General features: G+C 46.0%; 1 protein-coding gene across 5 annotated transcripts in view; it reads left to right on the top strand.

The window, feature by feature from the left end:
* Nucleotides 1–201: 201 nt before the first annotated feature.
* AGO1 (argonaute RISC component 1) overlaps nt 202–17,603 on the top strand; it is a 46,313-nt gene continuing 28,911 nt past the window's right edge. For 2 of the 5 annotated variants that reach the window (XM_055254945.2, XM_063627903.1), the window contains exons 1-8: nt 202–459; nt 5,448–5,631; nt 9,432–9,552; nt 9,980–10,161; nt 10,556–10,692; nt 10,919–11,053; nt 11,195–11,282; nt 11,988–12,135. In XM_055254945.2, the coding sequence (XP_055110920.1) occupies nt 435–459; nt 5,448–5,631; nt 9,432–9,552; nt 9,980–10,161; nt 10,556–10,692; nt 10,919–11,053; nt 11,195–11,282; nt 11,988–12,135 (1,020 nt within the window). In that variant the 5' untranslated portion in view covers nt 202–434. Of the gene's footprint in view, nt 460–5,447; nt 5,632–9,431; nt 9,553–9,979; nt 10,162–10,555; nt 10,693–10,918; nt 11,054–11,194; nt 11,283–11,987; nt 12,136–17,603 lie in introns of those variants that run through there. The other 3 variants (XM_055254944.2, XM_055254942.2, XM_055254947.2) reach the window with 2 other exon arrangements.

The following is a 17,603-nucleotide window of genomic DNA, read 5'->3' as shown; positions in this document are numbered from 1 at the left end:
GGATGTCCCTTCGCCCTACCCCACTTACACCACTGCGCGGTTCCAAGGCACCTCCACCGGCGCCCTCCCGCCGGGCTGCATGGCGACGGGTGACCGCCAGGGGCCGCTGCCTTGGGTCCCCGGTGCCCCCGCCCCTCTCCATTGGCCTTTGTTGCCGTCGGAGCGCCCTGCTTGACTCGTTCCGGTCCGCCCCCTGGGCCCGGCGGTCGCGCCTGCGCACTGGCAGCTGGCCGGGCGCTCGCAGTGGGAGCTGCTGCAGGCTCCGCGGCGGCGGCGGCAACGGAGGCTGCGGGGGCGGCGGCGCGAGCGGCCGGGCTTGGTAAGGGAGCCGAGCCCGGCCCGGGAACCCGAGCAGCGAGAGTGCGGGGTACCTAGGCCCCTCACGCTGGACTTCACAGTCTCCGGGCCGCCTGACCTCCGCACGGGTATATGGGATGGAAGCGGGACCCTCGGGAGCAGGTAAGGGCCCCCAGGAGGCGGAACGGTGCATGCTCCAAGGACTGGGGGCTCCCGCTTGAAAAGCGTGGTTTCCAAGTGAGGGAAGCGCTCCTGAGTGAGGAGAAGGGCTCTCCCACGGTGGGGGCCCAGTTTGAAGGAGGCTATGTGCAGTTCCGGGGGAGAACCATGTGAAGAGAGCCCTGAGATGGGGGCTGTTTGTCCAAGGAGGCTGTATACAGTCCTGCGGGTTGGAAGTAATCTGGGAGAAGGGCCTGCACGCACGGAAGGACTCCCAGACATCCGTGGAGGCCTACGGAGAGGCCCGGCAGGTGGCAGGGGACGGGCTCCAGGTGTCCAGGAGAGGAGGGGGCGACACAGATGGGCCTGGAGCTACCGCATGCTGGGGGCGGGGGCTCCGCTGGGCTGGAATAGTCTAACGTCTCTTGGGAGAAGGCGCCAGAGCTGGACTGTGAGCTCCGCCCCACCGGGTCTGACGCGAGGGCGAGGGTCAGGGGGCGGTGGGTGGGGACCCAGTCCCGGGATTCCCCCCCGTGGGTCTGGGGAGTCGGAGCGGAGGCTCTGGAGCATGCGCGGAGGTGGCAGCTGGAAGGGGCTGCCCGACGTGGTGGGGGCGTGGCTGTCCGAATACCCCCACCTCTCCACCCGCCCCCTGCCCCCTGCCCCCTGCCCCCCGCCCCGTTTGGCTTGGAAAAAGGAGCGCGCTGATGGGGTGCATTCTCTCTTAGGTTATGCTGGCAGAGTGCAAATGGTTATGGTCCCCTCCCCCATTTTAGGGGCTCTTATACTTGGCCCTCAGTCACAGTTTGCTAAGAATGGGTTGAGGGAAGCTGCCAAAGTGCATTTTTCTGCCACAGGAAAGGCTGGGACCGAAGCAATGGGTTCTGGGGGTGGGTCCTCCTGAAGATAGGCCTTAGGAAAGGTATTGGTTACGGAGGAATCAAAGACAGGGCAGGGGCTACCTGGAAGGAGTTGTCTGCTTGGTTTGCAAGTTTCTGCTCCAATACTGAGTAGAGATGGGGGCTTTTAATCCAAAGATAATGACCTTTTCCAATGAATTGTCTGTTAAGGTTACACTCTACGTTGATGACATTTATTCCAATATTTCTTAATATTTTCATGGCTCCTGTCTTCTATGGATATCTTTCCATTTTCCTCTCCCCACTCCCCAGAAACTGTCAGGGCTGTGTTTAGAGTCAAGATCTAAACCCTACAAACAAGCTGGAGGATGGGGAGTTTATAACCTTCTCCCTGCTGAGGCCTAGGTGATAGTCTTAACTTCTTATTTGCAGGCAATGAGGAGGAAAAGACACAGGAACAGAGGATAAACTGAGGCAGGATTGCCTCAAGAAAACTGGAGTTCTTAGGATGGACTGTGGGGTGGTGATACCTCTTGTGTCTTAAGTGTCTTGCCCTGTGATGGGACGAGGAGCCTGGACCTGGGAATCCTTCAGGTCATCTCTCACCACTTCCTTACATTTGGTCTGGGGATGAGAATCAAATTTCCATTTGGGACATGAACTTCATTACCTTCCTAGTGGAATTATTTTGTTTTTTTGTAGCAGACCTAACTCCCTTCCACCCTCCCAAGGAAATAGCTCCTAACACCTCACTCAAGTTATCCATTTAGTGATCTCTAAGTACTTAGTGACTGTTTTCCCCCTAACAACCAACCTTGTATAGACTGTGTAGTCCTAAGGATAAGAGCAGGGAGCAACTGACTTGAGTACTTCCTCTCTGTCAGGCCCCTCTCTCCATCCCAGGAACTCCTGTTTTTCAAGGCTGGGGACTATTTCCAACAACCCATGAACTAGAGTAGTGGGGTAGGTCATTGAGGCCCACATGGATTGCTGGTTGCTGGTACCCATTCTAGACTAATGATTTTTATCCTGATGAATTCCTAATAGGCTCTGGAGTGATGAAAAATTGACTTTTTAAAAATTTGTTACAAAAAATAAGCTAGGAAAAGAGCTAGAACCTGCTGTTTGGAGTCAGCCATAGCCTTGGGAAAAGCCTAATAGAACAGGCTTTGCCTCAGTAAAGGGTATAATTGAGATTCAGTCTGGAAGCTGCAGATTGAGGGACCCCATAACTACCTCCTTCCTAGGCCCGGACTGTTCTCTTGTAAGAAGTTAGAGTGGTGTCCCAAGGTGGCCTGAGGACATAATACATGAAACTAAAGTGTTGCGTAAAAAACAACAACAAAAAACCCCCCAAAAACTAAAGCATTGTTGCTAGCCTCACTGGGCTTATGCCCAGGTCTGCCTTCTGTGCTCAGGTGTGTTCCAAGCACATACACTGGACTGGGTGCTCCCTGAGGGTAGAAGCAGTGTCTGGTTTATTTGTAGAACTAGCAAGTGCCTAGTGTATAGGCCTTGGCACAGAATACATGTTTATTAATTAAATCAAATCACATTCAGGTGTGAACATAAATGGTTACGCACGTATGTGGATATTTAATAAAGTGTATACTCACATGGGACAGATCCTTTTTGGAGAGATTGGCCTGTTAGTCTTTGCTTGCCCACCAGCTAACCTAACCTAACCTAACCTTGAATTTGTGTCTTTTGAATAGGCAGTCTGGCTCCTTGGGAGGTGTGTGGGCCTCAGAACTGCAAGAAAGGAATCCTGAGCCAGGGCTTTCAGCTCTGTTACTTTTCCTCCTCTGGGCTCCTTGGGGATGGGGGAGGGGGAGTGTCCTTTTCAGGGCCCCTCCCTCTTTGCTTTTGTCTGAAGAGAAGGGCCCCGCCCCTTTCCCCCTAGGCCCAAGCTTTGTCCTCTGTGCTGGGGCCCTCATCTGCATCACAAAGTGGCCGTCTGTCCCTGTCTGGGTCTGTAGGGAAGTGTCTCCCTTTCTCAGACTAAAAGCTGGGGTAAGGGGGGCGGGGAGGAGACTGTGCTGTTGTTAGGCTTTCAGGGGGATGGAATGGGAGAGAGGTTCCTGCTTCCTGCTGTCTTTCCTAGTTTGGAGATGAAGTGGGGGTGTGGGCTCCCCTGTTTTCCCAAAGCCTCTTTGGAGAGGAAGGTGCTCTAAGGCTATGTGTGGTATGTAGTCGGGTTTCTGGGGAAGAGAAGGCTTTGAGGCTAAAGTGTCTGTCCCATCCCCCATCATTTCTAACTAGCCCCCCCAGCTCTCGGGGTTATCTTTTTCCCAAGGCCCCAAATGATTATTCAGTCTGAGAGGGGAAGAAGGTGAATGAAATATAAGAACTTGGGGAGCGAAAGGATGTCTCTTACTGACTACACCCACAAACGTGTATGTTTGTCTTGTGTAGTGTTTATAATTGTTTCTGGGCAATTGTAGGTGTTCGTGTGTTTGTGTGCTGTGTGTTTTTGTGGTGTGTCTATGGATATGTTTGTTCATTCATTTCATATCAGTATGTTGAATACTTCCTGTGTGTGTGCCAGACACTGGAGATTAAGCAGTGACCAAGGCAGATGTAGTCCCTGCCTTTGAAGAACTCAGTGTAGGGCAGTGAAGGATATGTGTGTAAGTGTAAACTGCCAAGGTCTCAGTGTGTGTTTGGATGTGTGTGATGGGAATGTGTGTCTGTCTGTCTGTGAGCTTGTGTGCAATTTCTGTCCAGCACTTTCTCAGGTAGGCAGCCAGGCGCTAGTAGATAGGTTTTCACTTCCCCACGTAGCTGAGTTCTGAAGACCTTTTCCATCCAGGCTGGGCCTTCATTTCCCTGTCTGCAGAGTGGGACTGGGCTTGACAGGTGGTTAGAGGGAAACAGAGCAGCTTAGCTCTGGGAAGCTGCCCCTCCCATGAATGGTTCTGACCTCTTCCTGACCCCCAGCTGAGGATATGCCCCATCCCCCCAGCTTGTCTGACTGTGAAAGCAGAGGTCTGGTAATGGGAGGTTCTGGGCTGGTTTATCCCTCTCTTCTCCCACCTGGGCTGGTTCTCTACTACCAAGAACAATAGTAGCATATTATTCCCTTTTTTTCTCTCTTCCCTCCAAGCTAGAAAATAAGACTGGAGACAGCAAGCAGCCAGACTGGCAAAAGAGGATAAAGGAGCTGGATCTGGCCCTACCCTATCCCTTTCCCAAGGGCCCTCTCTGTCTTGAAACTGATCTCTTCTGCTGCTGTCTGGACCTTCTGTGTGGAAGGATCTGTGGGGCATGGAGAGAATCTTGTGTTATTCCCAGAGCCAGTGTCTCTTCTCCAGCATTCTAATTGCCACCTCTTCTTCCCAAACCCGTTAGTTCTTTCTTTATTCGAGCTTTTTTTAATCATTGTCTCCCCGGTTGCCGCTTTGTTTCTTCATGCCTGAGCTTCCAACCCTAACGTCTTTTGCCCCACCCCTTGACTCCAGCCTTCTCTTTCTCCTGGCCTTTTTCTATTGTGACCTCCAGCTCTGTCCTCTTCTCCAACCCCCTTTCTCTTTTCCTTAGTCTCCAAACTCTATCCTTTGAGCCTTTTCTCCTTTTCCCTTTCTCCAACTCTCGCCATTCAGTTGCCTTAATCCTGCCTCAAACACTGACCCTGCCCTCCCCAGCCTGGCCTTCTCTGGATCTTCTTCCTGCCCACCTATAAAGGAACATCAAGGTTATGCCATTTTGTATTCAGCATGGTGACGAATGGAGTGAGCATCTGGCTGGCAGAGAATAGAAATTATTGGTCTGCTAGATACCTGGTGGAGGCAAGTGTCTTACTCTAGTAGAAGAAAGAAAGGGTTTTGTTACTAGGAGCCAGATTTAGTCTCTCTGCTTAACATGCAATAGCTACTTATATATTAACTTAATTAAAAATAGACGATAAGGATAATTTTCCTAACTGGAGAGAGATTAAAAAAAAACACACACACACACACACACACAGATGAACTTGAGATGTCCCCTGGAAGCCCTTGGCTGGGTTGGGTAGCAGGAAAGAGGCATTCTCTATACTCTCTTGTTCCTTTTCTGGGAGGCCTTGTTCCTTCTCTGATAAGAGTAGTTAGGAGATTGCCAGACTTTACCCTCACCAGCCTCTTTGTCTTGTAGCTGCGGGCGCTTACCTGCCCCCCCTGCAGCAGGTGTTCCAGGCACCTCGCCGGCCTGGCATTGGCACTGTGGGGAAACCAATCAAGCTCCTGGCCAATTACTTTGAGGTGGACATCCCTAAGATCGACGTGTACCACTACGAGGTGGACATCAAGCCAGATAAGTGTCCCCGTAGAGTCAACCGGTAAGTGATGCACACCTAAGCCACCAAATCTGAAAGACACCAACCTTGAAAGAGGGGCCAGAAAGGTAAAAGAAAAACCAGTAGAGGGTATTATCACCAAATCTAAGGAAGTTTTTGAGAGGGAGATGCCAAGTAGGATAAATGCTGAAAAATAGTCCAATTGGACATCGTTATTGGAAGATTATTAGTGGCTTTTGCCAGAGCAATTTCAGCAGAAAGTAGTTGATCTAGTTAATCTAACGACATTGAGTTAAGACATAAGTACAGTGCCTACTACATTTCAATATTAGTTGAATGAATAAAGAGTTTTAAAGAATGAGATATGGGTATGTTTACAGATTAAGGAGAAGGAGCTAGTAAAGAGGGAGAGGTTAAAGGTATGGGACAGAGGGGAGAAATGAATGGGATGTCCTTGATGAGGCAGAAGGACATTGTAGGATGCACAGTTGGAGGGATTAGCCTTATTTAGAGGAAGTGATATTTCCTTTTTTTTTTTTTTTTGAGAGGGAGTTTTGCTCTTGTTGCCCAGGCTGGAGTGCAATGGCGCGGTCTCAGCTTATTGCAACCTCTGTCTCCCAGGTTTAAGCAATTGTCCTGGCTCGGCCTCCTGAGTAGCTGGGATTACAGGCATCTGCCACCATGCCTGGCTAATTTTTTTGTATTTTTAGTAGAGACGGAGTTTCACCATGTTGGCCAGGCTGGTCTCTAACTCCTGACCCCAGGTGACCTGCCCACTTCGGCCTCCCAAAGTGCTGGGATTACAGGCGTGAGCCACCGTGCCCGGCATCTGTGGTATTTCTTTAATTAATTAATTTTATTATTTGAAAATTATATGTATAATATTAAAAAATTCAAATATTACAAAAAGAATGATAGTGAAAAATGTCTCCTTACTATCCTGGTCTCTAGTCCCCCAGTACCATTAATTGTTACCTTTTTTTGTTTGTTTGTTTTTTGAGACGGAGTCTCCCTCTGTCGCCCAGGCTGGAGTGCAGTGGCGCCATCTCAGATCACTGCACCCTCTGCCTCCTAGGTTCAGGCAATTCTCGTACCTCTGCCTCCCATGTAGCTGGGATGACAAGCAAACCATTCTCCTGCCTCAGCCTGCTGAGTAGCTGGGACTATAGGTGCCCCCCCACCACACCCAGCTAATTTTTTGGTATTTTTAGTAGAGACAGGGTTTCACTATGTTGACCAGGCTGGTCTCAAACTCCTGACCTTAAGTGATCTGCCTACCTAGGTCTCCCAAAGTATTGGGATTACAAGCGTGAGCCATCGTGCCTGACCAATTGTTACCATTCTTTTTTTTTTTTGAGACAGTTTCACTCTGTCATCCAGGCCAGAGTGCAGTGGCGTGATCTTGGCTCACTGCAACCTCTGCCTCCTGGGTTCAAGCGATTCTCCTGCCTCAGCCTCCCTAGTAGCTGGGATTACAGGCACCCACCACCACGCCTGGCTAATTTTTGTATTTTTAGTAGAGACAGGGTTTCACTGTGTTGGCCAGGCTGGTCTGAAACTCCTGACCTCAAGCAGTCTGCCTGCCTCAGCCTTCCAAGGTGCTGGGATTACAGGCATGACCCATCGTGCCCGGCCAGTTGTTACCATTCTTGAATATGCTTCCAGATACTTTTCTACGTATATACAGGCATATATGCACATATAACATTTTTAAACACCCAAAACTTAGAGTTCTTTATACATTGTTCTGTACTTTGCATTTTTCCACTTAACAATATATTTTTGAAGATATTACATACCAGCACATATGGATCTGCCTCATTCTTTTGCATAGGTTGAGTGGCTGTAATATAACTTATGTAATAAATCTATTGAGGAACATTTGAGTCTAAATTCTGCTACAAAAATGAAACTGTTGAATATTATATATAGACTCATTTTTGCACTCAAATATGAGTGTATTTGTAGGATAAATTGCTAGGAGTGGAACTGTTGGCCTAATACATTTCAGAGTTTTCAGATATTGCAACTTGTTTTTAAAGGTAAGTTGTATCAACTTATACTCCCATTAATAAGGCATCAGAGTGTCTCTTCCTATACCTGCACCAGTCTAATATTTCAGATTTTTTTGATCTTTGGCATTCTGATCTTGGTCTAATTTTAAATTGTATTTTTCTAATAAGTGAAGTTGAATATATTTTCATATGTTTAAAAATAATACATGGAAGGGGCATTTTGAGTGTAAGAAGAAAGGAGAAAAATTGTTGCACACACATATAAATATGTTTGTGTATATGTCTGGAAACTCGAGGGTGGCCTTGCCTACTATCCTCTGCCTTTTTCAATATTAGAGCTGCTTCCTGATAGGAGACAAGTATGGGTTCTGGAGTTAGAGGCTAGTGGAGAAAGTTCTACATGGTCTACATAGTGTACGAGGGATAGAAGTAATCAGGGACGTGAAAAAGATTGCTAGGCAGCACTGAAGCCTAATTGAGATTGAAACCATATGATCACAGTTGCTTCTAATGTACCATTTTGAGTTATCCAGTAGTATTCAGGAACTTTGATTTAGAAAGTGTGAAGGTCAGTTGGTTAGATAAACTGGAATTTTGAAGGAATAATGGACACCCTGGGGTCTAAGTTTCAGAGGTCAGGAAGTAAGAGATGGTAATGGAGAAAAAATAGGATGGTGAGACTAAGTGCTTCAGAGAGATGGAAGAGATGAGATTTTTCTTCCACAGTTTATTCTTATTCCAGTTCACATCTCTTCTACCTTTTTTGCTTATCAGATCTCGGATTAGATTGGAGCAGCCTAGATTCTGTTCCTGATTTTTTTGTTTTGTTTCGTTTTAATTTTTTTTTTATTTTTTTTGAGACAGAGTCTTGCTTTATTGCCTAGGCTGGAGTGCAGTGGCATGATCTCAGCTCACTGCAACCTCTGCCTCTCAGGCTCAAGTGATCCTCCCACTTCAGCCTCCTGAGTAGCTGGGACTATAGGCACACACCACCATGCCTGACTAATTTTTGTTTTTTTTGTAGAGATGGAGTTTCTCCATGTTGCCCAGGCTGGTCTCAACCTTGGGAGCTCAAGCGAATTGCCCGCCTTGGCCTCCCAAAGTGCTGGGGTTATAGGCATGATCCACTGCACCTGGCCATTCTTTTTTTTTTTTTTTTTTTTTGAGACAGGGTCTCACTGTGTCCCCCAGGCTGGAGTGCAGTGGTGTGATTATAGCTCACTGTAACCCCAAACTCCCAGCCTTAGGTGATCCTTCTGCCTCAGCCTCCCAAGCAACTGGGATTATAGGCACATGCCACCATACCCAGCTAATTAAAAACATTTTATTTTTTTGTAGAAGATGCGGTCTCACTCTGTTGCCTAGTCTAGCCTTGAGCTCCTAGGCTCAAGTGATCCTCCTGCCTTGGCTGCCCAAAGTACTGGGATTACAGGTGTGAGCCACCATACTTAGCCCTATTCTTGATTCTTGATAGACCCTGGAGTCAGGCTTTTCTCCCTTTAGCCTCCCCCTCTTCTCAGAAAGCACTCACACCACTTTTTCAGGTCCATCACAGCCTTGGTGATCTGAGGACCAGCAGTGTCACTTAGGAGCATGCTAGAAATGCAGAATTTCAGGCTTGACTCTAGACCTGCTGAATCAGAAGCTACATTTTAATAAAATCTCCAGGTGATTCATAGGAATGTTAAAGTTTGAGAAGCACTGTCGTAGAGTAGATGTTAGGAGTGAGTATAATAGATGGGACGTTGCCTGGACTTTGAATTACTTCCAAAATCTTGAAGTGGTGGTAGTCTCTCAGCTTCCACAGGCCACTCCTATCCCCCACAGGGAAGTGGTGGAATACATGGTCCAGCATTTCAAGCCTCAGATCTTTGGTGATCGCAAGCCTGTGTATGATGGAAAGAAGAACATTTACACTGTCACAGCACTGCCCATTGGCAACGAACGGGTAAGGTTGGGAGTCAGGCTAGGCCTGTGTCAGGGGTCTGGGGTAGAACCAAGCTCATGTAAGCCTCTTTGGAGTCTGGTGATCCAGAGATCCTTTTCATCTTTTGTGCTGAGAAAGTATGTTTTAGGGTGAGGGGTGGGTAGGTGCTGATGTTTATTTAGTCTATCATGTGCCTGTCCGTGTCCTAAACAGATTGAGATTAGACTTAAAATAGACCTAAAGGACTTCCTGCTAGGCTGAGAGATAGTTGAGAGGAACAGAAGCACTGAGCCAAGGTGGCTAGAACCTAAGGGGCTGAACTTACTCTGGATTTTCATTATGAGCCCCTATCAACTTGAGGAACATGTTCTCAGCAAATCCATGGAGTTCGGGGTCATTCTTGCAGAGCAATGGCAATCCTTCACCCCTTTCTTTCACCCTCCTGAAGGTCGACTTTGAGGTGACAATCCCTGGGGAAGGGAAGGATCGAATCTTTAAGGTCTCCATCAAGTGGCTAGCCATTGTGAGCTGGCGAATGCTGCATGAGGCCCTGGTCAGCGGCCAGATCCCTGTTCCCTTGGAGTCTGTGCAAGCCCTGGATGTGGCCATGAGGCACCTGGCATCCATGAGGTATTGGGTGTAGTTAGTATCTGGGCTACTAGTGTTGGCAGAACTGCTGTCAGGGGAGGAGGGGGAGCACATGTTAAGGTCCCACAGTGTGCCATTAAAAAAAAAATTATTTGAAGCCCTACCACTTGCCAGGCAAGTGTGTATTTATATTTAGATGGTTTAAAGCCCTGGCCCTGAACTTCTTAGATATCTTTGGGCCTCATCCCATCTGTCCCTGCAGGGCAGAGAGAAGGTAGAAACTTGCACAAGGTCAGTCATACAACTAGTAAAGCATCAGAGCTGGCATTAAAGCCCCGGTGTCCTGCCTTTCAGGCCAGGGCTCCTCCGTGCCCAGGATGCCTCACAGGGTGGGGGCCTGTGCCCGAGGGACCAGTTCTCTGCCTGTCCCTGCCAGGTACACCCCTGTGGGCCGCTCCTTCTTCTCACCGCCTGAGGGCTACTACCACCCGCTGGGGGGTGGGCGCGAGGTCTGGTTCGGCTTTCACCAGTCTGTGCGCCCTGCCATGTGGAAGATGATGCTCAACATTGATGGTGAGTGGGGAGAGCTATGGAGCCAGGGGCACCCCAAGTCCAGTGACCACACTCCCAGCCTCATCCCTCCCAGCTCTGCAACCACACTCCTAGTCTAATTCCTACAGCCCTGGCACCCCCTTCCCCCATCCCAATGCCCTATAAGGAAGAGGGTATAAATTGCTGTGCCTCCATGTATTGTGGAAGACAGAACCTGAGCTGAGCTATCTTTACCCTGTCCCCACAGTCTCAGCCACTGCCTTCTATAAGGCACAGCCAGTGATTGAGTTCATGTGTGAGGTGCTGGACATCAGGAACATAGATGAGCAGCCCAAGCCCCTCACGGACTCTCAGCGCGTTCGCTTCACCAAGGAGATCAAGGGTGAGGACCCAACAGGAGGGGATGGGAAACAGCGCCACTTTAGCCCTAAGAGGAAATCCCCTTGGGGTATGCTCGGGAGAGACCAAGCCTGGGCATGTGAGCAACCTATTTTAGCCCTGACAAGCAGTGTGTGTATCTCAGGCCTGAAGGTGGAAGTCACCCACTGTGGACAGATGAAGAGGAAGTACCGCGTGTGTAATGTTACCCGTCGCCCTGCTAGCCATCAGACGTAAGTTGGCAGGGGTGCTGAGTCATACTTTGTTGGTGGAGAAGGGCTGAGATTTAAAACTCACTATCTTTCCCTCCCTTCCTCCCCCACTGGCCTTGAGAATGAGCCTTGGGGACTGGCCCTGTTTTTGAAGATAAGCTGTGGGAATTTGGCATCCTTTCTCAACCTTCTCTGATCTGTTGATATTATCCCTACCATTTTTACCTTCTTGATCTCCTTGCCTCTTTGGTTCTTTACTTGAGAGCAAGTGTGTTCTCTGATTCCTGTTAGGGTTAGGCAAATGTTAAAATCTCTCTCAAATTCTTTCTCTTGAAAAAAAAAAGCTAGGCTCCTTGGGGAAGCTGTCATTGATTCCATTCCCATTCTTGACCTTAGGCTATACTAATTGTTATGAGTGTCTACTCTGTGTCAGGCTTTATGCTCAACATTGGAAATAAATGAGTCAGTTAGTGTCCTCACTTTTGTGGAACTTGCTTTTCAAACCTTTGGCTTCTCTCTTGGAGCCCTGTATGTCCCGTTTTCCCATGAGTGGCAATGCTCAAAGAAGTTGGATAGGATGAAGCAAAGTCTGGGACTTCCTTCCTGCACATCATATTGGGGCCAAATAAAAAAGGAAAAAGTCTGAGGCTTCCATGGTTGTGGGTCTAGAGAAGTGGGACTGAATGCTGGGTTATGACACCGCCTTCCTTCCCTTCTTCCGAACAGATTCCCCTTACAGCTGGAGAGTGGACAGACTGTGGAGTGCACAGTGGCACAGTATTTCAAGCAGAAATATAACCTTCAGCTCAAGTATCCCCATCTGCCCTGCCTACAAGTTGGCCAGGAACAAAAGCATACCTACCTTCCCCTAGAGGTGAGATTGCCAAGTAATGGCTGGGGAATAGGCATTGTATATACCTGCATGCTGATCATCAGATGTCTGTTCTTTCATTTTGCATTTTGGAAAATTGACATTCTGAGAAGGTATGAGGTAGTTCTCCTGTGAAATAGAGGCCTCATTCTTACCTGCCAAGTTGTTTCCTTACCCCCATCCTACTCTCATGTTCTTTCAGGGCTGCCAGGCAGAGACAAGCTGAATTTACTGTTTAATAAGTAATTAGTTCGTACAGGACAGAGATTTTAGATACCCACACTCATGTTCTCTTAATTTCTCTTCCCCTGTTGTTTAGAGCTGGGATCCTAAGTGACCTGAAGATATAAGTGTACCTTATTCTACACAAACTGGTGATAAATATTACCTATAATGTAAATCATGTTTCTCCAAGGATTAATGTGTTCCTTTTGAAAAAGTTTTAGCCCCAAGATTGTCATACTTTTATAAGTCAGTAGACCTTTGGAATTCTGCAACTGGAGAAGGAATAGTAACTAACGCTAAGTTATAGAATACAAATACAGAATCACTAGGCTATATTTTGTTTGGTATATACTAGCCAAAATATTGAATGAGAAACTACTGCCTACTGCTTCATTGTCTCGTCCAGTGCTACTCAAAAAGTGTGGTCTTGTGTACCAACAGGATAGGCATTACCTTAGAGCTTGCTTAAAATTTAGATTTCAGGTTCCACCCATACCGACTGGATCAGAATCTTTTTTTTTTTTTTTTTTTTTGAGACGGAGTTTTGTTCTTGTTGCCCAGGCTGGAGTGCAATGGCATGATGTTGGCTCACTGCAACCTCCACCTCCCGGGTTCAAGTGATTCTCCTGCCTCAGCCTCCTGAGTAGTTGGAATTACAGGCATGCGCCACCACACCCAGCTAATTTTGTATTTTTAGTAGAGATGGGGTTTCTCCATGTTGGTCAGGCTGGTCTTGAACTCCTGACCTCAGGTGATCCGCCCACCTTGGCCTCCCAAAGTGCTGGGATTACAGGTGTGAGCCACCACGCCCAGCCAGAATCTGTCCTTTAACAAGATCCAAAGGGGATGTACATTAACGTTGGAGAAGCACTATACTAGACTACCCTCTTTTTCTTTTTTGTTTTTTTGAGACAGAGTCTCGCTGGAGTGCAGTGGCACCATCTCGGCTCACTGTAACCTCCTCAACCTCCCAGGTTCAAGCAATTCTCATGCCTCAGCCTCCAGTAGCTAGGATTACAGGTGTGCGCCACCGTGCCCAGATAAGCTTTTTTTGTGTTTTTAGTAGAGATGGAGTTTCACCATGTTGGCCACACTGGTCTCAAACTCCTGGCCTCAAGTGATCTGCCTGCCTCGGCCTCCCAAAGTGCTGGATTGCGGGCATGAGCTGCCACACCTGGCCTACCCTCTTACTTTTATCCAACAGCAGAAGTCAGATAGCCCAGACCAAAGCTCTAGTCTTCTGGTGAGCTTCTAGGATTTCAGAACTAATCTGAGGGAGTTAGGCTGAAGGGAGAAGAGATCCCCAAAACCAAGAACTCTGACTTGGTTAATAGCTACTGATGCACGTGAAGGCAACATGTTCACTGAGGTATAAACAGAGGTCTTTAGGGACAATCTTAGCTAAGTAGATATTAGCTGATATTTACTGTAAGCAGAGATTTGTTAGCAAATTAACATTATTTCTATTTAAACAGTAGTTTCCAAAGGGTATAATTTATGTTATGACTTAGACCTTGATTTCTGTTGTTGCTTATTTAACATATATTTATTGAGCTCCTACTATGTGTCATATACTCTTAGGTGCTAGGAACATGAAGATTAACAAGACAGACAAGGTCCCAGCTGTTATGGAGCTTACATTCTAGAAGGGGGAGATAGACAATAAGTTGATAAACACATAAGGTAGTTTCAGATGGTGATAAGTGCTATAAGAATAATAAAATAGGTTAAGGGGATAGAAGTAAGGGAGGAAGAGGGTAGAGAGCTATTTTAGTTGTTGGGGAAGTCCTCTTTTAGGAGACATTTGAGCTAAATCCCAAATTATGACATAGAATCAACCTTGTAACAACCTGAGAGAAGAGCTTTCCAGGCAGGAGGAAGTACAAAGTTCTAAAGCAGAAGAGAATTTGGATCTTTTTGAGGGATAGACAGAAGGCTATGGTGGCTAGAATGTATTATGTGAGGGGAAAAGTAGTAGGAGATGATTCTGTAGAGGGTCAAATAATATAGCCTGTTGAAACCACGTGGCATTTTATTATTGTTTTTTGGAAAAGCTTTATCCAGGTTGGCTGTGATGGCTTATACCTGTAATCCCAGCACTTTGGGAGATCAAGGCAGGAGGATCGCTTGACTGCAGGTGTGGTGTGGTCCCAGCTACTTGGGAGGCTGAGGTGGAAGCATTGCTTGAACCCAGTGAGCTGTGATTGTGCCACTGGATTCCAGCCTGAGCAACAGAGGGAGACCCTGTCTCAAAAAAATAAAATAAAAAACAGCTTTATCAAGATATAATTCACATAGCATAAAATTCACCATTTAAAAATGATTAGGTAGTTTTAGTATATTCACAGAATTGTACAACAGCCATCACCGCTATCTGATTCCAGAACATATCACTCCTAAAAGAAAGCCTATATTCATTAGCAGTTACTCACCATCCGTTCTCTCCCCAAGAGCCTGTAGTAACCACTAATCTAATTTCAGTCTCTGGATATACCTATTTTGGACATATCATATATGTGAAATAATACAATATGTGGCCTTTTATGACTGGCTTCTGTCATTTAGCATAATGTTTTCAAGGTTTATCCTCGTTCCATCAGATGGATATGTCATATTTTGTGAATTCATTTATCAGTTAATGGACATTTGGATTGTTTCTACTTTTTGGGTATCATGAATAATGCTGCTGTGAACATTGATGTACACATTTTTGTGTGAACATAAGTTTTTGTTTCTCTGGAATATACACCTAAGAGTGATATAATGTATAACAATGTTTAACATCTTTTTTTTGGGATGGAGTCTCGCTCTGTCACCTAGGCTGGAGTGCAATGGCGCGATCTCGGCTCACTGCAAGCTCTGCCTCCTGGGTTCACGCCATTCTCCTGCTTCAGCCTCCCGAGTAGCTGGGACTGCAGGCTCCCACCACCACGCCTGGCTAATTTTTTGTATTTTTAGTAGAGATGGGGTTTCATGGTGTTAGCCAGGATGGTCTCGATCTCCTGACCTGATCCGCCCGCCTCGGCCTCCCAAAGTGCTGGGATTACAGGCGTGAGCCACCGCTCCCGGCCGATGTTTAACATCGTGATGAGCTGCCTGATTGTTTCCCAAAGTAGCTATGATATTTTACAATCCCATCAGCAAAGAATGAGAGTTGTAATTTCTGGCCAGGTAGGATTTTATTCTAATTATAATATGAATCCATTGGAAAATTTTAAGTAGAAGAACAATATGGATTATTGTTGTTCTAGTTTCTAGTTGTGAAGATTCAACTAGAAACTAGAAGTAGTGCCTCCAGTCCACCTCTGTGTCTTCCTTGAATAGTTATGTAGGTCAGTGAGCGTCCACAAAATGATTTATTCATGTCAAATCACAGTTCATTCCTTCTTCCGTCTTTTTCAAATTGTGGTAAAATATACTAATATAAAATTTACCATTTTAACCATTTTTAAGTATATAGTTCTGTGGCATTAAATACATTCACACAGTTGTACAACCATCACCATGAACAATCTCCAGAACTTTTTCATCATTCCACACTGAAACTCTATACCCATTAAATGACAACTCCCTCCTTTTAACCCCTAGCAACCACCATTCTACTTTCTGTCTCTATGAATTTGACCACTGTAGGTACCTCAAATAAGTAGAATCATAGTATTTGTCCTTTTTTGACTGGCATATTTCACTTAACACAATGTCTTCAAGGTTCATCCATGTTGTAGCGTGTTAGGATTCCCTTTTTTAAGGCTGAATAATAGTCCGTTGTATGTATATATCATGTTTTGTTTATTCATTCATCTATCCATGGATACTTGGGTTGCTTTTTCCTTTTGGTTATTGTGAATAACGCTGCTGTGAACAGAGATGTACAAATATTTGTTGAAGTTCCTGTTTTCATTTTTTTTGAGTACATACCCAGAAACAGAATTGCTGGTTTATATGGTAATTCTGTGGTTAATTTTTTGAGAAATTGCCATACTATTTTATATTCCCACTGGCGTTGTACAAGTATTCTAATTTCACCACATCCCTGATTTAGTCTTTTGCTAGTGTTAATTCTGTATCTGTAACCACCTGTAGAGAATGCTACAACTTTAAGACACCTTTAAGAGAGCAATCTCACAAATTTCAATAATTTTGGATTTTCATTAAGTGAATTGACTATTTTGTTTATTCTCTGGAATATGGAGTTTGAAGGCAGGTGACCCTGGGCTGGTTTTCCTTCCCATTGTTTACCATGAACTCTGGGAATTAGGATGAGAACTAGTATGTAAAGAATGTTGGCCCTATGGGAGCAAGTTCCACATTTCATCTCATCTAAATCCTTACAACAACCTCATGAGACAGCTAGTGTATTTTTTTTTTCTCATGTTTGAGATTAAAGAAGAAGATTCTCAGAGTGGTTAAGAGTCCTGTTTAAGGTAACATCACCTAGAAATGGCAAAGCTGGACTTCAAACAGAAGTATTTCCAGACCTACTGGCTCTCTCAATTCTAGAAGCCTTCCTGTTCACAGCATACTGAATATAGTATATTGGGGAGTGGAAGTCTTGTATGTCACTAGACAGCTTTTTATGATCTCTATTGTTTTCCGTTGGGCCCAGAACAGATGAAGTAAATGGCAGGATGTTTCTCACACCAGCAGAGGACACTGTCAGCCAACAGAGACAGTGATAGATGTAGGCTGGGGGCTCAGGAGTTTAGAACCAACCCTAGTCCTGATGGGTTGCAGGATGGAGCAACTGCCTACCTGCCACCATTGGACAGCTGCCTTAGAAATCTAATTTGTGTATATTGAGTTTTTCAGTATTCAGAAGAGCTCTATATATGGTCCTTTGGTAAATAATAATCTGTGCTACAATTTATTGTTTACTGTGTTCCAGAACTATACTCAGTCCTTTAAGTGCTTTATTTAATCTTGAGACAACTCTTAGATTGTTACTATTATCCTCATTTAAAATATGAAGGTCAGGTGTGGTGGCTCACTCCTGTAATCCCAGCATTTTGGGAGGCCGAGGTGGGTGGATCACCTGAGGTCAGGAGTTCAAGACCAGCCTGGCCAACATGGCAAAACCCCATCTCTACTAAAAATACAAAATTAGCCGGGCATGGTAGCACATGCCTGTAATCCCAGGTACTTGGAATGCTGAGGCAGAATTGCTTGAACCTGGGAGGTGAAGGTTGCAATAAGCCGAGCTCGTGCCATTGTACTCCAGCCTGGGCAAGAAGAGCAAAACTCCCTCT

This window comes from Symphalangus syndactylus, chromosome 12 (genome assembly GCF_028878055.3).
Source record: "Symphalangus syndactylus isolate Jambi chromosome 12, NHGRI_mSymSyn1-v2.1_pri, whole genome shotgun sequence".
In the NCBI taxonomy this organism is placed as follows: Eukaryota; Metazoa; Chordata; class Mammalia; order Primates; family Hylobatidae; genus Symphalangus; species Symphalangus syndactylus.
The sequence above is the reverse complement of the archived record's forward strand: the minus strand, read 5'-3'. Positions and strand labels throughout refer to the sequence as shown.